Source organism: Ixodes scapularis, unplaced genomic scaffold (assembly GCF_016920785.2).
Source record: "Ixodes scapularis isolate PalLabHiFi unplaced genomic scaffold, ASM1692078v2 PGA_scaffold5__190_contigs__length_132052651, whole genome shotgun sequence".
In the NCBI taxonomy this organism is placed as follows: domain Eukaryota; kingdom Metazoa; phylum Arthropoda; class Arachnida; order Ixodida; family Ixodidae; genus Ixodes; species Ixodes scapularis.
The window spans coordinates 7,183,811-7,206,799 of NW_024609880.1; the positions used below are offsets into that span (position 1 = coordinate 7,183,811).

The 22,989-nt window shown below is 45.5% G+C and overlaps 1 protein-coding gene across 1 annotated transcript in view; it reads left to right on the plus strand.

The window, feature by feature from the left end:
* LOC115312861 (retinol dehydrogenase 11-like) overlaps window positions 1-22,989 on the plus strand; it is a 54,184-nt gene that overhangs the window by 30,732 nt on the left and 463 nt on the right. The window contains exons 4-5 of the mRNA XM_040214043.3: window positions 20,956-21,150; window positions 22,061-22,167. Of these exons, the coding sequence (XP_040069977.2) occupies window positions 20,956-21,150; window positions 22,061-22,167 (302 nt within the window). The remainder of the gene's footprint in view (window positions 1-20,955; window positions 21,151-22,060; window positions 22,168-22,989) is intronic.

A 22,989-nucleotide genomic window follows, 5' to 3' on the forward strand; every position in this document is an offset into this window, starting at 1 on the left:
GTCACACCAGGGAATGTCAGCTTATGTGCAGCAAGAAAATGAATTTCGGCGGCGCGAGGATGTCTTGTGCAAGGCTCTGTCACATGCCTCCTCAGCTTGCAATGGCCTTGCCGCTTGCCTTCCTTGTCTTGCTCGGCCTTTTCTGTCCTCAGCTACAGTTGGTTTGCGACAGCACACTGCCTTTTGGTGCCAGGGTAGGTAGATGCAGCTTTTAAAAAAGGTCTATTGCATCCTTTGCGATATAGCAGACGTTCACAAATCATTTTAAATCTCGTTTAGCAGACGATACATCAATGTCTTTTTTGTTCTGTTTTCGTCAGTGATTGACACTTCATGGCAGGCGAAAGCAACACAATTTAGACAAACTTGAGGTTTTAGCACCGATTTTCCATGTTACCTAAAAGGAGTCAGTGTGAAGCGTGGATTGAACACGAGTGTCATGTCAGCCTTGACTGCCCATTCGGTGAGAACACGAGTCGCACCTCATTGATGATGCTTCACTAATTATTAATCTTAAATCTGTGCTCTGCTCGGTCCCCCTTTTGGTCACAGAAAATCCAGTGCGTTGACTTCCCAAACTCTTCTTTTTCTCGCACTGACAGGCAACATATTTGCAAACAGTCTTTTAGCTCCTTCACTCTCGCCAAGACGAAAATCAGACCCCGTGCTGTGGACAGCTTTCGTTCGGTGCTCGCATATTTCTTGGTTGTCACTGAGCAATGAGCATAGGTAACCTACTCAAAGTAATGCATGGTGTTTGTCAAAAGTTGACCTCCTAACTTCCTCCGCCGACGCACACTGGCACGGCAGGGTTGTACTAAGGAAACTGATTTCCCAGATACATCATATGGGAACGGCAGGGAGTAGTAAGCCTCAACATTATAACTTACAGTGCGACTAGGACAAAGACAGACAGAGGAGAAAACACAGGACAAGCGCTGAACTGGCAACTGATTCTATTGAAAAGAAAATACATATGATGCTGCTGCTGCTCAGGCAGGTATGCCCCTCCGTGGCCCTGGCGCTTCTTCTTTTACTCAACACGATACCAGCCGAGTTATCCGAGATCCGAAAAGCCGATCTCGCTCTTCATCAAAGTCACTGTGGGCTGGCTCACACACAGAGATCCGTTTTGTGTTATGTAGTATGTCTCCATCATTTCTCGGGGTAGTTTTTGGTTGTGTCGGAACATCACTGCCGTGTTGTTAAAAAAGGGTTGGCATCCGCCATCCCGGCAATGCATCGCGAGATGTGTGTGAGCGGTTCCTTTTGTAGAACTGTGGTGTTCTTGTAGTCTTATCTTGAGGCAACGCCCAGTTTGTCCTATGTAGGCACGCCCGCAGGAAAACGGGATCTTATAGACCACACCTTTTATGCAGGCGACAAACTGCATTCCGTGTTTGATGCTGCTGCGGCTGAGATGTCGGATCGTCATTTCTCGCACGTTTGTTGACTGTGGAGCACACAGAGCCGAGATTGTGACAGGCGGAAAAATCAACATTCACATTGTATCTCGAGGCAGCTTTCTGTCTGAGGACAGATTTAACAAGCACATGCATCCACAAATTGAGTTCCAGCTTCATGTCCCAAATTCAACGGTTCAAGAATTCGGGGTATCCTAATTCGGTCATTACTTTAGCTTGCGAAAAAATCGTGAAATACCTTAAAACAGATCCAGAGATCGAGCAATGTGACCTCGAGCAGAAAGAGAAAAGGAAAACTTCAGTCATACCGTACATCCACCGTCTTTCCCACGGACTCAAGAAAGCTGCCACGAGATACAAAGTGAATGTTGTTTTTTCCGCCCGCCACAAGCTTAGATCTGTGTGCTCCACAGTCAACAAACGTGCGAGAAATGACGATCCTAGATCTCACAGCCGCTGCAGCATCAAACACGGAATGCAGTTTGTCGCCTGCATAAAAGGTGTGGTCTACAAGATCCCGTTTTCCTGCGGGCGTGCCTACATAGGACAAACTGGGAGTTGCCTCAACATAAGACTACGAAAACACCACAGTTCTATGAAAGGAACCGCTCCCACACATCTCACAATGCATTGCCGGGATTGCGGATGCCAACCCCTTTTGAACAACACGACAGTGATGTTCCGACACAACCAGAAACTACCCCGAGAAATGATGCAGACGTACTACATAACACAAAACGGATCCTTGTGTGTGAGCCAGCCCACAGTGACTTTGATGAAGAGCGAGATCGGCTTTTTGTATCTCGGATAATTCGGCTGGTATCGTGTTAAGTGAAAGAAAAAGCGCCAGGACCACGGAGGGGCATGCCTGGACGAGCAGCAGCATCATCATATGTATTTCCTTTTCAATCGAATCAGTTGCTCGTTAAGCGCTTGGCCTGTGTTTTCTCCTCTGTCTCTCTTTGTCCTAGTCGCACTGTAAGTTATAATGATCTCTACCGTAAACTCGCCCAATTGTCCATTCTGCTAAGCCTGAACAGTTCTGTCTTTTTTTGGTGACCAAATTCGGTCGGCAGCAAGACTGCTTTTTAAAAGTGTGAACGAACCATATGTTCTATCAAAAAATGTGCCTATTAGAGAGGTTCAACTATTAGAACCATAGCTATACTTACTGGCCTTATAATGTGAGGCCTAAGTTTCCACATTCCACCAGGATGTGCGAAGAGGTAAGCATTGGAATCTATGGAAGAAGCTTAGCAATGTTGAGGCATAGAAAGGTAATGGTTCTTCAAACAGCGCTAACCGTATTGTTGGTTTCATTTCTGAATTGTTTTGTGTTGTCTCTGTTTCTGTCGTGTCCTTAAATCTCAGTGATTTGCTTTGTTCGTGGTTTGCAAGGTTTCAGCAGACCCGTCCTCTTCTTTAAAAGGTTCTTTTTTTTAATTAGATGCTGTATATGGGGTGTCTGTTCATGCAGGCTTAGGCCATCCCAACAATGTCAGGACTGCTTTCTGCTGATCATTTTCATAACCTAAATATAATTCAGTTAGAACCCAGGGAACAATTTTTGCAACAGATATATCCCTCATTGCCTCTACGCACGCCTTCTAAATTCTGGGAACTGGATGGAAATAGTGTATTAGGTTCACCACTATCTTTCGATGATTTTCCGAGTGATGCTGCCACACTCCACGAATGCAGCCAGCGGAAGTTCTCATTCAGCCACTTTAGGGCACGCAGCATTCAATCAGTTGAGGCGTTCTCAAAGCTGGAGGATATAGTGGTGCCTCGATTATATGACTTTCAGGAGACTGCGCGACAACATTGGATAATCCAAAAAACAACTGTTACGGGTCAAAGACATACAGAACTTCCAAACAGCCTTTAAGCTAATAATCTGCTGGAATCTGAAGAAGCTAGAACCCTCATCATGCAACTATGAATGTAACCTAGAAATTGTGTAATAGAGGTGCCAATCAATCTTTATTATCACATTGGAACTTCAAAAGAAATCAGTGAGTTTCTGCTGACTCGTCCAGTTGTGCATAAACCGGGGACGCATAATTGGGGTTTTACTGTATCCACTGTGGGACACATTTCATTCTCGATCGCATAATGTGTAGAAGTTTCTTAAAAATTTCTGGGCGTTGCCTTTAAGGACTAGCATTTTCAAAATAAAAAAAAAACAATCAGAAAACTGCTTTAATAAACGACGCAGATCAAGCCTGGAATGTGCTCGACAGCGGATGTTTTCTTCAGCTTCGATAACACTTCCCTAGTAGACTGCTGCATGCTGCAAGATTGCCAATTCAGAACTTCCGGAGGCTGCAATCACAGAGTGAAGCGTAATTATAGTTGGAGGCACCTACTACAGTCCATGTGCATGTTCTCTTAAAGGGACACTTGCATGGCTGTTAGGAATATAGCTAATAGTAATCAATAATATTGATTACTATTAGCCTTGGCACACTCGCAACTGTTGTTTATTTGGAAAGACAATTTACTATGTAGGCCTCTTCGGCCAGCCTAGTCATTATCACTTCGCGCGAAGCATTTTCGTTTAATAGTGCAATTGATGCCCCACTTACACACTCTTTTCCTTTTTCCTAAATATCATATTCCTCATGCAGTTCTCTGCTTGTTTTGGCATTGTATCTGGCAAGAATCTTAACATCGTGCAACACCAAGGAACAGGGGCATTTGCTGCAGTGAATGGCGAGGTGGCCAGACAGGCTAGCTCATGTGGCAGCCACGTGCTCATGGGCACGTTCATTCATGCATCCACAAATTTATTATTGTGTTTTATGCTGCAAGGCTCAGACGGCTGCTCTATGATGTTGATTCTGTGGCAGAGCCGAGCCATCTTATTGGATGCCAAGGACACCACGGGAATGCGGTGGCGCTGACCGACTTTCCTTAATTGTGTGAAACTGAGGGTATGGTATCACAGCTGGTCTTACATTGGACCTCTCACGAGTGGGTTTGTTTATCCAGAAGCAAGCTACCTGCAGATGTGTATAATTCAGGTCGCCAAAAGCCTGTTAAATAAAGTTGAGGCATAAACAAACCTGCTCGTGAGAGGCCCAATGTGAGACCAGATGTGGTACCATACTTACACTCATACCTGCCAACTCTTCCGAATTTTTCGTAAAATGTACAAATTGGGACTAATTTTACGATTTTACGAATCTTGCTTCAAATCTTACAAAAAAATTTTTTTATTTTTTTTGTTGTTGTTTTTGTAACTCCGTTGTTGGTGGTATCTTGTATTGCCACAAGAGGGCGATAGGTACCGTCCACAGCAGCGTCGTGGTTTTTACTATCCGTCCATCCGGTGGCCACGAATCGAAAACCAATCCAAAGCTCAAAGCCTTTGTTCGTGTGTTCGGCGGTGCACAGGTGCAAGTTGGTTCGGCGTGTTCAGACGTTGCTGGGGCCTCGTTGTTTCGGCCAGTTTCGAGGCAAAAAGTATGGCGTCTGTGTTTGTTGCACGTGTAACTGTAGCATTCTCCTTGTCACTGTGGCTTCGCGGCGCAATGCCGAACTCGAAACATCAAAAGAGGTACTTTCAGGTGTTCCTGAAGTCCTACACGTCGAAATTTCCGTGCTTCATGCCGCCCAAAAAGCAAGAGAAGTTTGGATTATGTAGCACGTACACGTGTGATGTAAGCGTTTCGCACGCTGGCCAGGCTGACATTAAGCTGCACATCGCTTCGCGTAACCCCCCCCCCCCCCCGGCCGCAGCCGCGCGACTTTTATGAATTTGAAATTCCACAGGTTGGCAGGTATATACACTCAGTGTCACACAATTCAAGGAAGTCGGTCAGCGGTACCGCACTACTGTGATGTTTTCGGCACACAATAGGATGGCTTGGCTCTGCCACAGAATCAACAGGCCCAAGCCCCGTCGTCTTAGCCTTGCAGCATAAAACACAAGGATAAAATTGCTGGGTGTGTTTTGGGCGTTGTGTATCAGATACCAATATTGTGAGGGGCAGTGTATATGGGCCAGATGTGGGAATGACCCTGCCCGTGAGCATGTGGCTGCCACGCCAGCCAGCCTGTCTGGCCACCTCGCCATTCACTGCAGCAGATGCCTCTGTTCCCCGGTATTGCATTATGTTAAGATTCTCGCAAATACAATGACAGAACAAGCAGAGAACTGCATGAAGCATATGAAATTTGGGAAAAAGGAAAAAAGCGTGTGAGTGAGGCATCAATCGCCCTATTAAACAAAAATGCTTTGCGCCAATGTGATGGTGACTAGCCTGACCAGTGGACTTTATATAGTAAATGTTCAAACTAGCCTTATTACCCTCTTTACTATTAGCTAGCTCTCTTCATCAAACACTTCCTTACCACCAGCATGTCACGGCCATTCGTGCACATGCGCTCATCTAAAAGGCATTCATATGGATGTAATGACCGTATTTGGTTCTATTTTTATGTTTCAGATAACCTTTGGAGACATTGCGCTTCCTGAAGCGCAGTTGAAGCATGTCGACACGAAGCAGCCATCCATTTACGTTCAGGAACTCGCGGTCATGGTATTTGGAACTGAGGCCCTGACAAACTGCTGCCTTACGGGGTCGGCAATGAAGGGAAAGCTTCCTAAAAAGGGAGTTAAGGACTTGATAGGTGAGTAAATTGCCGTAAAGAGGAAATGGCAAGGCACTATTGCAATCAAACTTAACAGGAACAAATACTAAGTTTACTCTTGACATATATTGGACTTAAAGCTTGGACAAAAGCTCACCAGACAGAAGCTCACCGGTCAAAAGCTCACCACGTGAAAATTTCATGTTGGTCTTAACACGAGTGCAGACAACTTAGGTGCATGCGTGCGACACTAAAACACAACAATGAATTAAATCTGATAGGCACATGGTTTGTTGATTAGACTGGAAACAAGTTTATCGATTGGTTAGAAGGAAATGCAGTCCCGTACAGGCTGTTTCCAGCAGTCTTGGTAGATCTCGGTGTACCTGGAGCCCCTTGCAAATATTTTCCAGACGGTTGTGGCATACCTTGAGTCAACCCAGATTGATCTTATCAGCTTCAGCTCCACTCATTTTGGTGACCTAAATTTTTGTCCCAAATCGTTGCTTCTGTGCCTGTTATGGCTTACCTGTCGACACCGTTGCATGAGATGGGGTACCACTTCTTCTAAAAATAGTGCAATGTCCATTGCGTCCGCACTTTGGCCCAGCTCGCGACTCACCGGGTAGCCAAAAAAAAGGGGGTGAGCTATTGTGTGAGTCTAAGAAAAAAACGGGTGAGCTTCTGTCCGGTGAGCTTTTGTCTGGTCACCATTGGACTTGTGTCTCGGTACTCATGAATGGTTGTTTCTTTTTGGCTTATGTTGCGGGAGGTATTTGTCTTTTTGTGTCATTACGTCTTGCGCTACACCTCTGGTTTGCAATAATGTGCCCCAGTTCTAGCATACTTTAATTTTTGCCTAGATTATAATTCACTCTGATGTTCCTTCTGCTTAATTTTGATCGTCGATTTATATCAGCGATTAAACTTAACGAAACTTCAGTATTGTTTACTTTTGTGTACAATTTTCTGAAGATAGCTGACTGTTTACCCCAGCTTTAGGCTGCTGAATCTTTCAAAAACTTTCAGCTTGTTCAGTTGTTTTTAAAGTAATTGTTTGGTACAGTATGGCCTCAGTTGGTTTTATATCAGTAAACCCTGAATTATAATATAAAATAGATGTCAGAATCAAAATTAAAAAAAATGTGGTCATCTGTGTGTTTAAAATTATTGTCTAGCTACGCTATCTCCGACTTTCTAGCCAAATATCCTGAGCCACTGGTTCTCGAACAGGGTTCCTAGTACAGTATACTGAGGGTTCTTTCAGCACCTGAACTTCCTCAATCGTTCGTATACCATTGTCATACACTCAATTGCAACAATGCCAAGAGTGGAAGGGGCTCCTCGGCTAACAATAACATTAGTAAATTTTTGTTCGCTGATGTCAGAAAGTTTGAAAGTCCCTGTCACAAAGAATGTTATGTTTGCAGGCTTTTAAAGGGGTTATGAAATAGTCCTCAGACTTCGGCCAAGTAAGTGTGGCAGTATCTCACCATCGCATGTGCAGTGAAGATCAGAAAACAATTTTTTCCAAGGTGCACTAGTTTTATTAAAAAAATTAAATAGACTTAAGCTTGGGGGGCCCCTCAACCTTTAGAGTCCTTTCCAGGTCACGTGCGTGTGACATGAATTGGGGGCCAAATGAGTGAATGACAACTTTTATAAAAACCTTAGCTTCAAATTGGGCAGATACCTGCTCAACCCGCAAACTCAACCACTATTGGCACCAAGCCAGTAGTTCCTGTGGCCACCATAAGCTGCATGATGAAAAATGGACCCTTTTTTCCTTTCTGATTACGCAGTGCACTCGCGACATTTTGAGGGCTCACGGTGTGTTTTCTCGTACTTGTGATAAGGTAAAAGAAATAAAAGTAACGAGCTCCAGACTGTTTCCACAGTAAACTTGTTTCATGATCCCTTTAATGCATTGCAAATTGACGAAATGCCTTGTTTTACATTATTTCACAGCAGCAATATTTCACAGTTGCCAATAAACATAGCCATTGGTCCCCGTGCTCAATATATTTAGATGATTAACTTTTTGTTGTTGGTTTCTTTTTGTGAAATTTTCTAAAATTATGTGGACCTGAAGTATAATTTTAAGTAGTATTAAGTAAATATGGAGTCTTAAGGCAAGTTCCTTAATTGTCTATTGTCTTCTCTTTTCAGCTTTTGTTACTGCCAATTCCCTGGAGAAACTCGGAAGTCCGTGAAAGAATACCTGTAAAGGAAGTGCAGCAATGCTTCCTACACTCAAAACAAAGCCTCCAACACACAAAAGAAAACTGCAGAATGAAAAAAAAAAAAAATTAGCTTTCATTTTCATTCATTTTGCGCATTGGCTTTTTTTTCTCTTAAATCTGATTAGCGATTAATTCAGATTTTATTTAACAAGTGCATTAACTTTTTTCATTCATTTTACTTCAGTCATGTAGGTGATGTTACTTCAGTCATGGTAGATGATAAATATTGTAGGTTTTATATTAACAGGTGCAATACTATTTTTGCTCGTTTTTCTTCAGCATGATAGTTTGTAATTATTTTTTTCTTCTAATAAGAGCTTGTTTATAAAGCTTTAAGTGCATCTGTGATATTTGTAAGCCACTAAAAGTATTACGTTTTTTGTTCCATCGTAAGTGTTTGTTGTAGGCAACATGTGTTCATTCTATTGAAAAAAATATTTGTTTAATAAAAAGTTCTTACTTTAATTTGTCATCACTTTGAACTCGTCTACATTAAAGCCTGTAACATAATGCATTTCAGTTTCGATAACTGCAAACCACTGCAATTGCTAAATCAATATAATTTTCTACTTTTCTTATCTGGAATTGGTCAGGAATAAATTGGTGAAATGCTTTAAAAGTTCTATTAAGTGTACCCCCCATTATATTTGAAAGCCTGCTTCCAAATTTAATCCGGGGTACAATTTATAGTACTAAAGGCCTGCATAAAAGCATACTAAAATTCTGCTCAGAAGTGTACTAGAAGAAGTATCCTAAAAGGATGGCGAAATGTTACTTCTGAAGTGCGTAAGAAGTGTACTAAAATGCCTCTTACAGGAATGCTTAGAAGTATCCTAAAAGTATAGCGAAATGTTACTTTTGAAGTGCGCAAGAAGTATACTAAAATGCCTCTTACAGGTATGCTTAGAAGCATACTAAAAGTATGGCGAAATGCTACTTTGAAGTGCGTCAGAAGTATACTAAAAACCGGCCAATTTAGAGCATCAAGCATACTTCTGGAAGTGCAAATAAAGTATACTCTAAGAGCCCCGGTTTTTCGCTAAGGGGAACCCCACGGCCGTGACTGCCCGTCGTTCTTTGCAGAAGTTGCTTCGGCTGGTTGTGGATATCCAAAGGCACCTGTCTCATCTCCCAAGGGACTCTGTCTCGCCACTTCGGAAACAGGACAAATATCATGGTGTACCAAATCTGTGAGAGAAATGTATTCAGTACGAAACTGAGCTATTTCATTTCACATGAGTAAGCATATGACATATCTAGAGATTTTAGTACTCTGGAATTCGAATTTTATACTTTGTACGTCCAAGAGCACCCAATGAAACAATCTCCTCGATTTAGCATACCGTGAACCCGAACGCAAAATATGGAGAATGCATGCGGATGTATTAGGAGCCACATATTTTGAATACTATGCCAGAATCCTTACTTGCGGTCGCATCAAGGCAAAAACTGAAAAAAGCCTTACGAAATTTACATCAGTGAAGTTAGAGTGCGAGACCATTTGCTATTTCTTCCAGAGATGTGGTTTTCCTGATATACAGTAAAATACCGTGCATCTGCCCATTCCACACTAAGCGCCCACCCCCAAAATTTGAAACGCATGAAAAAATATGCAAAGTACATATATATGTGAATGGATGACCTCCACATGCGCCCATCCCCTATTTTTTCGTGATTATCTTTAAATTTTGAGTGGGCGCTTGCTTGGTATTTTACGGTAGTTTTGTATTGAGCGGAAGAGTTACCGTCGTTTTGTTGATTGATTCCAGATACATGGTTTTCAAGGAGAGAGTTTCTATTGTTCTGCAGTGCTGCTGTCTTTTTGTTGATTGATTCCAGATTTATAGTTTCCCAGGATGTAGTTTATGCTGTTGTTCGGTTGCTTGAACGCATGAATTCGACGATGTATGAGCACCTTATTTGTATTGCGTACTGAATTGCCACCTACCCTGCCGAGCCGGGTACGCAAGCACTTGAGGCTTACACTGGCCCGTTATTGTATCTTTTAGGAAATGTATGTGTTACAAATAAAAATTCTATTCTATCCTATTCTATATGTAAATGCACTGCTTCCACGTACATGAGGGTGTGGTTGACGGCTGAACTTCAACAGAGGTAGACTTTTCTGCCTGCTTGCCTTGGCTGGCGTACCAAGATTCCGGAGTCTGTGTACCTGGCGCACAAAAAAAGTACATTTAGGATGCATACTTTAATTAAAACGAGTACTGTGCACATACCTTTCGTTCGTGTATCCGGACAAGCCTGGCTCCATGTGCTGCACCTGGGGGGCCGGCTGACAAATAAACATAGAGTGGCACTGGACTTTGAATACTCTGTCTCAGCAGATGCACTGAATGATGCCTTGCACACCCCAGAGTCATCATGAGAAGAATCGCTGAATGACAAAACGTCCGACGCCGCTGCTGCACTGCTGTCCTGTAAGAGTTGAGCATCACGCGACTGTATAGTGACACTCCACATGTAGAAATTTAGGTGAGAATACATACCTGACTAGAGCATTCTCCACCCTGTTGGATGCCAGCAGGTGCGCTGAGCGATGCCATGTCCAGTCCCGCAGCAGTGGCTTCTCGGTTCTGTAAGAGCGGTGCATGATGTGATTGTATCTGCAGGTACAGGGCACACCAAATGTAGCAATACAGTGCAATCCACTTATAATGATACCACATATGACGATGTAACGCTTATAGTGATCAGCTTCTAGAGTTTCTAGACTAGAAACGACCAGTTTGTAGTCCAGATACAACGATGACTGGTTATAACAATTGAATTTTTGGGTTTTCTCATTATCATTATAAGTGAAGTGCACTGTATAGACGAGAATACATACGTAAGAGCATTCTGCACCCTGTTGGATGCCAGCAGGTGCGCTGAGCGATGCCAAGTCCAGTCCCGCAGCAGTGGCTTCTCGGTTCTGTAAGAGCGGTGCATGATGTGATTGTATCTGCAGGTACAGGGCACACCAAATGTAGCAATACAGTGCAATCCACTTATAATGATACCACATATGACGATGTAACGCTTATAGTGATCAGCTTCTAGAGTTTCTAGACTAGAAACGACCAGTTTGTAGTCCAGATACAACGATGACTGGTTATAACAATTGAATTTTTGGGTTTTCTCATTATCATTATAAGTGAAGTGCACTGTATAGACGAGAATACATACGTAAGAGCATTCTGCACCCTGTTGGATGCCAGCAGGTGCGCTGAGCGATGCCAAGTCCAGTCCCGCAGCAGTGGCTTCTCGGTTCTGTAAGAGCGGTGCATGATGTGATTGTATCTGCAGGTACAGGGCACACCAAATGTAGCAATACAGTGCAATCCACTTATAATGATACCACATATGACGATGTAACGCTTATAGTGATCAGCTTCTAGAGTTTCTAGACTAGAAACGACCAGTTTGTAGTCCAGATACAACGATGACTGGTTATAACAATTGAATTTTTGGGTTTTCTCATTATCATTATAAGTGAAGTGCACTGTATAGACGAGAATACATACGTCAGAGCATTCTGCACCCTGTTGGATGCCAGCAGGTGCGCTGAGCGATGCCAAGTCCAGTCCCGCAGCAGTGGCTTCTCGGTTCTGTAAGAGCGGTGCATGATGTGATTGTATTTGCAGGTACAGGGCACACCAAATGTAGCAATACAGTGCAACCCACTTATCATGATACCACATATGACGATGTAACGCTTATAGTGATCAGCTTCTAGAGTTTCTAGACTAGAAACAACCAGTTTGTAGTCCAGATACAACGATGACTGGTTATAACAATTGAATTTTTGGGTTTTCTCATTATCATTATAAGTGAAGTGCACTGTATAGACGAGAATACATACGTCAGAGCATTCTGCACTCCAGTGGATGTCAACAGGCTCCCTTGGCAACGAATCATGGGCTCCTGTGCCTTTGTCGAAGACGTCAAGTGTGTCGTGTGCCGGCAAACCGCTGGTCAGTTCTTTAGGCGACACAACTGTACCTTGGTCTTCATTCTGTATGGGCAAGCAATATTTTATAGACTTCCTTTGGGAGGACACTCAAAAGCCTAAATTACAGACGATGCACAAGAAATAAGGTAGAAAGTTGGGCTAGTTGATAGTTGTCATACAAAATAATATAACACGGCGCAAAAGGATATAAAAGGAAGAGATACACCGGATAAAACAGGGCAATGTTCCAATGTGTCTCTTCATTTTGTATCCTTTTGCGCTGTGTAATATCATGATGCACAAGCAGTTTCGGGCTCGCCTCAGTTGCGAGCATGTACTGGCTTTACTCCGAATTTTGTAAACATTGAAACCGTCTACGGCAGGGGTAGCCCATGGCAGTGCTCAGGAGCCGTACACAAAATCCCTAGTTTTTTTAGAGGCCCAATGAAGGATTAGGGTTGGGGGTGTATGTTGGAAACATTGCTATTTTCAGATGGTTTAGGTAGCCGTTACCTTGCTGCAAGCTATACATTGCTAATGTGCTGGAAGCTGGGCTCGCTCGTTTCCGCCCGCTCGCAACACTCATTTCCTGTTTGTAGAATTAGTACAGTAAGGGGTATGCTCCACCACCAAAGATAAGGACCAGGTTACTTCAGTGCAAGGCATGTATAGTTCAGCTAAAATATAAGAATAGTGGCTTCAAAACCTAATCAGTGCATTTATTCAACTCCTGTCAGCCAAATGTTTTTACCAAGAAGGGGAAGTTGATATGACACCGGTGCTAGGTACAACTTTATACAATTTTTCAATGAGACATATGCATAGTGCTGTTAGCTGGGTACTGCATTAGACTCCTGCATTAATTGTAAAAACAAGACCCATAAGCAAAGGTAACTCGCAGATCAAGTTAGGGCAAAATTTCCCGCAAAAAGTATAGCTGCCTCAACCTGGCATGCGGTGAGGCGTGAAGAAGTTAACAAATTAAAAAATTGGGTGTACAGTTCCCTATGATTTTCCCCCTTCTGTTATTTTTTTGTGCCTTTGTTCGTCATTTCTAAATGCTTATTGGTAACGAAATCCACAGCTTTAAATCTAGTAATTCTATATGTCATGTCTTGCACTTGTTTTTCACTGTAATGTCTTCATGATCAAGATTAGTTGTTCGTAACAACTATTTTAATTTTGGAGTCCTCAGATCACAAAAGGAACACTCGAGAGAAGCAGTTTGGCCACCCCTGGTCTATAGGGTTAGTAGTATGGTTAATTGAAACAGACTTAAACATGTTCTGTAATTCAATGCAGCTCCTCTCTATGTGGATTACTTAATTTTATAAAAAAGATTAGGATTATTTATAGGGAAGAAAACTGTTTGTAAAATTTCTGAAACAGATTTTATTTGTTTACAAGTGTTTGACAGGATAATGTTTACTGTTTCCTGACTATTTTATTGAGTGCTACACAATGTCTCTTGAACACGCGATCGTAGGTTCGTCCCAAGGTGTCATCGATCGACTAGCACGATGTAAACTATTTGTTTGAGGCACCAGAGTAAACGGTAAAATTCGTTGAGTAAAATAAAAAAAAAGCGTAGATCTGTTTGAGGCACCAGAGTAAACGGTAAAATTCGTTGAGTAAAATAAAAAAAAAGCGTAGATCTGTTTGCGCTGTGTCGTGCGATATAAATGATTCTCGCACTGCATGTAAAGCACAGACCAGTGTGTGTTCTGTCATCTGAAGTGCGCGCGAAGCAAATGTGACAAGAGCAAGCTCCGCCTCTGAGCGATTCGATCTCGCCCGCGAGCAATATGCCCGTGTTCCACCTTCGCTCGATCTTCCGCTCAAAAGATCATAAACGACAGCAAAGACATGGTCACCGAGACAGGCAAACGCCGCACACAACATGACAGGGAATACAAGTAGCCTGGGAGACGACGTACCCACCTTAGAAAGAATAAATGCATTTTGTACAGACGTATACTTCGTGAAGCAATCATGAGGCATGGTTGGGTGGCATACCTGTTGTTGCTGTCATTTATGTGTCTTGGAATGCCATAAATTACAGGAGCTCGCAAGAGTGCACGTGCTATACTAGAATACGTACCAGGGTTCGACGACGTTTCACCGCTGAGCCGTCTGCTGTCGGGGAAGCTGTGCCGCGTGCGAAGATCGACGGCACGGCGTCCGGCTTCAGCTTCGCGTACTTCGTCGAGAAGCCACTGTCGGCTAGCACACGCATGTTTCGCTCGTAACATTCCGGCAAGAAGTGGTCGGAACAGATCAGTATCCTGGCAGTTGGCGACAAGGTCTTCTCGGGGTCCCATAGGTACAAGGCGTCCGTCTAAAGTTTCCGGCGTTCATTGTCGCCAGGAAACCTGTGGAACAGGATTCCTGGGCTGTTCAGCTGGTAGTTAGAACAGCCAGCGACACAACACCGTGAGCCTTTGCCTTTGCGCTTTTTGCCAGCCATCGCAAACGCACACCGGGAACAAATCTACGCGCCTCTTGCCTAAATAACACACGAAACAACGGGAGATCAACACGGCACAACGGCACAGACGCAACCGGAGACTCCGCGCACTCCGCGCTCGCTGCGCTCGCTTGCGGATCACGTGGACACCGCCGCCGAGGTAGAATCAGAAGAGTTGGTAGAGTCCGAAGGCAGCGTTGGTAGAGTGATAGGATATGTACCTCGAAACGAAAAAACGAAGAAAACACCTGCGCACGGCTGCGCATGCTATAGACGTCACTGACGGCGGAAGTGGCGGAAGCAGATCGGCGGAAGTGCAGTGTTGGCTGCGCCGCACGTTCCCCCTATAGTTAGCGGATATTGTTACTTTTGCGCTTGTACGACTTTGATGGCCAATTTAATAAAGATTTAGACGGAATTCAATTCCAATATTTGACTTGTAGCCTTTCTAGATTATACTGAATAGAATTATAATGTTTTCTCAGTAGCGAAAATTGAGTGGAGTTGCCCTTTAAGCCTCTCGCGACGGCGGAGAACCAGATCCGCTGCTGCTGAGCAGGTTGTACACCGTCGCAAGCTTAAAGATCGGTCTTGTTTCTCTCGGTCGTACTCGGCTGCCAGTGTGTGAACAAGGGAGCCTTCACGTGCGCTTTGCTAGGGTGATACCACCCTTTGTAATACTACTCGCCGACAAACCAGCAGCCATTTTGGTCCTCGGAGATAATCCGTGGGCTTATAACCCTCCCGGAAACAAGCACCTTATCTCACAAGTTCGGAGCAGCGTTGTGGAACCCACGAAAGCAGGATTAGCATTTTCCCCCTCGGATGGGAGGACCGATGGACACAAAGGCCACTTTCCGGCCCACGGGGAAACAATGAGTAACAAAATGGCGGTGGACGAGGGTGTGGGAAAGGGAAACAGGCAGTTGGCATCTCCCTATGCGAAGCGCACATGGAGGCACCCTAGTGTGAACGAACCCGACCGTGTGGGTTAAAACCTCTTGTGACTGTTTACGACGAGAGAACACAGTGTCGCCATCTATCGGGAGTCGTGGAACACTTTTGATTCCCGTATACTTCTTATCTTAGAGCGCAGCTCATAGGCGCCCGTTCCCGCATATAGACCATTCCATTTGGCGCTCTTTGGGCGGCACCATTTTGTTCGACAGCAGCGCCCTCTCCATACATCCGGGAAATTCAGCGGGTTCGGCGGGTAAAACGAGAAAGAGGGCACGCGCCCGACTCCACTAGCAGACGACAAAACGGGAGGTGGCCATTCTCCATCTTTGGGCTGTATCAAGGGGCTGTACGGAACATCGAACTCTCGCTCGTGGCTGCCGTTGTGAAGTGGTTCGCGTTCTTAAAATAGTTATGGCTACTCCAAAATCAGCCTAGAGCTCTCTGTTGTTCTATTTCAGTAAATGATCAACTGACATATCTTTTTTCCGTTACTTAAATAGGAGTTGAGTCAAGCGCGAGACACATGCGCGTCAAAACTGTCCGATCCGGCGTGCGAACTGTCGGGAAGATGGCTGCTCCGAATCGCCGCACAGGACGGTTCGCGACACATGGTTTCCGACATGTCGTTGCGTCGCTCCGTTCAGCTCCGCCCAATTTCGGGTGTCCCCCTACCAAATGGATGGATGGATACTAATGGCTATAGTTATAACGGGCGGTAGCTCGCGCCACCTAGCCTAGAAAACTAAAATACTTCCCTCGCCCTACTTGGTTTTTCCGGCTTTAAAACAAACATAATATTTTTATTACCTTCTATTAAAGTGTGCGTGTGTGAAGATTTTCCGTGAGGCTATTTTTCTGCTCAAAATCACTTAATCGCGAAGGACCGCAGCGGACCTTAGAGCCATCCCAGCGAAACAAGCACTGCGTAAAAATCACGTGACTACGTACCGCGCACATAACTGCGTCTCTCCCGAAGCTCACATGACATTGGAATCATTGGAATGGCTCGTAGCGTCCGCTGCGGTCCATCGTAAGGTGAAACGGAGTACGTTCGGGTTTCGACGGGCTCGATCGGTCCCAGAAGGCAGGCTTGCTTTGGCGCTCGAAATCAGCAGCTCGTTTTGTGCGCGCGGCGCGGGAAAACTCGATGGCGTCCGTTTCCTTCACAACCACGAGTCCACGACTCGCCGCGCGTGACGCACCGCGCACCGCCACATCCGCTTCCCCGAACCACGCAGCGCCTCCTCGCCCGATCGGTCCGAAAGTCACTTGACAACATGACCTTCGCCATCCGTGCTCATTGGCTGCGGCCACTGCGGCCTTCCGAAAATCGGACCGTGCGTGCGGCGATATCTGGCAAGTTGGACGCATGCGGACGCCGGACGGAGCTCCCGTCCGACGCTCCGGTGCGACGAAAACCCTCGCCCTCGGACGTCGTTCCGGCGGTTCGCACGTCGGATCGCATGGCTTTTTCGCGCATGTGTCTCGCGCTTCAGCCGGCAGTACTTCCCTCAACTGCTGCGTGTATTGCGGCAGGAGGGCACGTTTTTATTTATTATTTCAGACATCCACTCATGGTCGCTAAAGGCCTACACCAGTAAGAACTCTGTATAGTAAAAAAGGTACAGCCACTGGATTTACTTTTTCGCCGGAGACCGGCCAGTCTGACACAGTTTTCTCTATCTTTTTTTTTTTTATTTGCATGCAGATAACAGCGCAATTGAACTCTGTTAGTCTTTTTATCTAGCATAGCAATACAAGATAACTGGCATACCAAAATCTGCGCATCTGCGCTTGAAATTCCCAAAATGACGTGATTTTAAACAGAGGTTGTACGCCAGCCGGATGCTAGGTACTGCCCACTCGGCGGAGCAGAGGACATGCGGGTGAGAGGGGGAGGGCATTTTCTTTTCTTTTTACCCTCTCTGCTGTGACCCTAATGGAACGGTCTATAGCGGCGTCGCCGTCGGCGTCGGCGTCACTGTCGGCGTAACCGCGAGTTGCATTATAAGATGTCACATATCTACACGCCAATTCAACTTCCCGGCTAAATTTAGCGGACAAGCTGAATCAATGTGTAGCTTTGTGATGTCCCATAATGCAACATCACGCGCGTTGCATTATGGGATGTGATGGTTCACGGTCTCACGCAAAGCAGCTTCACGGCTCTCACCGCCTCCAAACAGGGTTCCTACCGTACCCTCTGGTGAACCACCTGTTTCGCAATTTAGTCGCGCTGTCCTTGTGTGTGTGTGTGTGTGTGTGTGTGTGTGTGTGTGTGTGTGCGTGTGCGTGTGCGTGTGTGCGTGTGCGTGTGCGTGTGCGTGTGCGTGTGTGTGTGTGTGTGTGTGTGTGTGTGTGTGTGTGTGTGTGTGTGTGTTTCTTAAGGGCCTGAGGCTTTTGCAGTTTAGTAGGAGATACTGAAGGTTTACTACTTTCATCTGATTTTCACAGAAATGGCAGATAGGAGGTGCGAGGGCCTTGTTGGTCTTATGCCACATCGCACACCTCTTAGGCGTGCAGATTATATTTGTTTTGATGTGGAAACGAAGGACCTCCGTTGTCCTGTAAAATTCTCGTGAAATGTGCTCAGAGTGTTGAGGAAGGCGTTCCACGATAGGTTCAAAAAAACACCACTCAGTTTCACGTGTTTGTTCTGAAATAAAAGCCTTATGTGTTATAACTGGCCACTTTCAATTCTGTCCGTTCGGCGGCCTCGCGAGGATGTAAAGAGCTGTCGAAAGTCCAAACTTAATGTCGTGAATTCCCGAAATATGCGACGAAATATTTGAGGGTTTAATGTAATTTATGTTTATACTAGTATAGTATGCCAACATACGTCGAGGCGTGAAAAACAATAGAAGTAAAAGTAATCAGCACCGGTTAACAAACAACTGCCACATATCTATCTACCTCTCTCTCTCTCTTTATATATATATATATATATGCGTACATCAAAGGTATTTCTTGTCACTATGTATTGTGGCGTCCAGTGAAGAGCACGAAGACGACTCCTTTGGTATGGTCCTCTCAACGCCTCCCTCACACCACATGAATTCGACGTATTTTCTAGTTTATTCTCCGCACCAGATTCATAGTCCGCACCTAGTGCCTATTCCGCCACTTGAATAACACCTACTTAATTAGCTCACAAATAAGCGTGTATGATGCACAAATCCTCATTAACATGCTCAGCCATTCACAAAATCAATGACGTCTTGTGATCTGCGATTTAGGAAAAAAAACAAAACATTTGTATTCTGGTATTCATGAGTTGTTAGGACCGATAATATTGTGTTAAGCACAATTCGAGTCACAGCTTCCTTTTCTCGAGACATAGCTCTGGGTATTCCGCTGTGTCTACGATTTAAAAAAAATCATGATTTTTTATTTAGCAGACCAACTTAGTACTGTAGAAGTGTTCGTTCACCTATACTCCCTTTTTTGGTGGGAAGAGCGGAACCGATACTTAGGTAATGCGTTACACTGACAAAAGCTTCATTTATGCAGTGTCAGGGTTGATTGGGGATCGCTGAACTTGTGACTGTGTTAAATAATCAAAATACAGAGTCAGTGGCTATTCCGCCCAGTTTCAATACGCCTCGCAAGTGGGCTCATTTTCGTCTTCTGCGCATGAGAAAGGAAGTAGAGGTGGCATCAGAACGCCGAGCCTGATTGGCTGATCGCGACCCCCTATCTGAGCGTCGTCTGCTCCTTTGCAACGTCGTCTGCGTCTGTCTTACCTTTCCTGCGACTTTCGGAAGTCGAGCGAGCTCGACTTCGCCTTTCAGAGAGGGCCGACGAAATAACTCGAGCGGTATGTTGTTTTTGTCTAACAACTAGCAGACGCGCATCGAGGAGGGAATTCAAAGGACTCACTGGCGAGGTGTCCCGAGACGCCGAGGTTCGTTTGCTAGGAACCGAGAGTGAGCGTGTTAGTGTCCGCAAATTCCCTCCCAAATACTTTTTCCCTTCTTTCGTGTGCGGCGAGACTCCTCACCCTTTAACGGCGTCGGCGGGTTGGCGCAGTTAACGTCGTCTGCTTTACGTCTGCTAATCAAAGCGATGGCTGCTTTACCTTTCCTGCGTCTGTCGGAGATTCACGCTTTTTTACCGGCGAGAGTCACAGTTGCTTCGGAAAACAAGGGGATGACAGGAGGAAGAGATTGACCTCTTAATCTAAAATTGAGGTCAGCGATCAAAGTACTGGTGACGTGCGCGATCGAAAGCGTCGCTGTGGTCCGCCCACCACAACTGGCCGAATGCTGACTATGACGTCAGGAAAGGATGTCTCATCGACGGAAATAAGAGGAATATAAGAACTTCAATTTTGGCGGTGTTGGCAGTGTTGCTTTTAGAGCGCTATGATTTCAGGCTTCCACCATGCCCATTACAAACACCATCGAACTTGTTGTTCACAAGGTAATGACGTCACGAAAGGTAACCGAACGAGGGCGCCACTGAAACATCTCGCCGCTAATAACACGGGAAGGGTTCACAAGGGTCGCGCGGGCATATTCCATTCAGCACGCGCCAGCCGGTCGTGGGCAGACGCTCACCGAGTCGGAGTGCCTGCTAGGCCTATCTTCCGGGCTCGCTTGGTCGTTGTCCGTGGAATCGTGGCCGTTGGAGCTTTTCCCGGGTGTTTGTGGATCCAGCATTCTTGTTCGTCGTGGTCTGTTTCAAGTACTTTTTACTTTTTTCTTGCTGCTTGAAGTCGGGACGCGTGAGAAGCGCACGTAGAAAAATAAACGAGCGCGACGCAGTCGGCCATGCTGATTCGATCGTAAGAAGTGCGCAAGACAGCTTCGGAGCTGTCGTAGGATTGCGTGGTAACCTGCGAAAAACTTACGAAAATTTCGTTTCGTGAAGTTCTCAAGTTTTGTCTTACGCATATTTTTTGCGTAAGATCGTTTTGTGAACCCTCTGCACTTCCGAAAGTCGCAGGAAAGGTAAGACAGACGCAGACGACGTTGCGAGCAGACGACGTTGCAAAGGAGCAGACAGCGCTCAGATAGGGGGTCGCGATCAGCCAATCAGGGCTCGGCGTTCTGACGTCACCGCTACCCCCTGCGCAAGGAGCAGACGAACTTGCCCTCCGCATAGTTGCTGTTTCGCAACAGATATGTTTTTTGCATTAAATACACATTACTTGAGAGCGTGTCAACGTTTAGTCGAACTGCCTCAATCGACCCCCTCATAGCGGAAACATACTAATCTTTCAGGTCAAAAAATCGGCCAGCATTGAAATTCCCTTATTAGGTTGCTTCAATCTTTAGGAAACGACTCGCACTCGTTCTGTCCGAACAGATTTGCTCAAGAAGAGCGCTCCAAGTCGAATCATCAATTTGTCCTCGGTGCTTCATTACTTCGGAAGCATCCAATACTTCGAGCAGAAGGCCCGAGGAACCTACCCGTGGAAGTACCCGCTCCTTGTGTACTCTAACACGAAGCTCGCCATCAACGCGTTCACCCGGGTCCTTGCTAAGAAGCTGATCGACTTTGGTGAGTGACCACCCTTCTATGCATTCGCGCTGGTTCACACACTTAACTGTGTTTACAATCCAGTGCGCTGGGCAGCCTCGTGCAGCTTTCTGCACGCTTTCCACGAGAGAACAGACTGACGCCACCTGTCCGGTAGAACTGGAAGACTTTCCTTTGGCGCGTATTAAAGCGTGGCATGCGTTTCATTGAAACCCCCAATCCCAAAAGTTTCTCCGGCCGTCCGTGCATTTCCCTCTAAATTTAGCGGAAACACTTGATTGGCGTTTAGGTCACCTGACGTCGAATGATGTCACGTAACCTGAAGTAACGTGACTTATTCACCAATTAAGATTTCCCGCCAAATTTGGCAGGGATAGCGACGTCACGTGACCTGAAGTCATGTGACCTATACACCGATCCAGTTTCCCCGCTAAATGTAGCAACAAAATTGACGTGGCATGACTTGACGACACGTAATTGCTCAGTGCGATCTCCCGACAAATCTATAGCATCACAATGGACGTAACGTGACGTTTATACTAGTTTATTTTCTTCGCTAAATTTAGCGAAAAATTGACGCCACGTGACCTTTGCACCCAGTCTTCCACCTCAATGTACCGGGGAAATTGATACTAATGATGCTTTCTTCACTCTCCCGAAACGACGGTTTAGTGTCTTCTATTCTCGTTTTCACCTCAAGAACCGTAGTAAAATAGTCCGGCTCCTCGCCAACTACAACTAATTTCCTTTTTTATACAAAGAATTAAGGCATATGTAGGTGCATTTTAGATAAGATATATGTTATCTATTTAAGACGTAGACGTTTCAAACGCCAAAAGCAAACGTTTCTTCGTTCAGCGACGCAACCAACTACTTCGCGGCGTGTGTTAACTGTCCCGCCGAACTCTCTGCGTGGGTCGTGCATTTTCAGGTGTCACCGTGAACTCGCTCCACCCTGGGACTGTCAGGACGAACATCGCCAACGAGGCACCTGGCCTCCTGACATTCCTCTTCATGCTGTGCAACTTCTACGGAAAGGTGAGCCACTACCGGCGCATTCGGCCGATGCCACCTAGAGATGACGAGGCCTTTGCCGCCCGAGCGTCATCACTGGAAGATGGCCGTCAGCATGGCTGCCAGCGCGTCCCGCATCGTCTCACAATTAACCGCCACGCGCCAGCACGCAGCGACACCAAGACTGGCGCGTCTGCCGGTTTACGGCGTCTCTCAAGGAGCTTCAGCGTGTTGGCCGTTTGGGACATGTCGAATATCCTCCGACGATGGCACTACTGTCAAAACCGGTAGTAACGAAGTCAACAGGAATTGGAAATCACTTCGCTATATCCGCTATTTTGTTGTAACCGACTTCGGTTATAACGAAGTGCAAAAAGGAGTGGGAGGTCGTGATCGCTTCAAAGTAGCCGCTATTTCGTTAGAACCGACTTCGTTAGAACCGGTCTCGACAGCATACGCAAACCTTTCCTTCTATAGATCGCCCTGCAAGCGCTCGCGTATGCGTCTGTATTCCGCCATTTTAAAAGTGCTGGTTCGAAGCACTCCTCTGCCTTCCACCGAGAGCTTATGCTTGCGTCGTGTACGCAGCGCTAATGCGAGGGTCTCTGCGTTATTCCAAGTCTCTCATATATGCCATCGGGTTACGGAACGCACTGTCCGGGGTTTAATTGCCGCTCTGTCTATCGGAAAATCCCGGTTACTAATTATAATCAGTTTTGACTAATCATGCATGTGCTTTATATTCTGATCCACTGCATGGGATATGTATTATTGCCTTGACCCGCCTGTAACGGCTTTTCGTTGTACTCGAGCGTAACGCTTCCCACATGGAATCCACCACAAGGA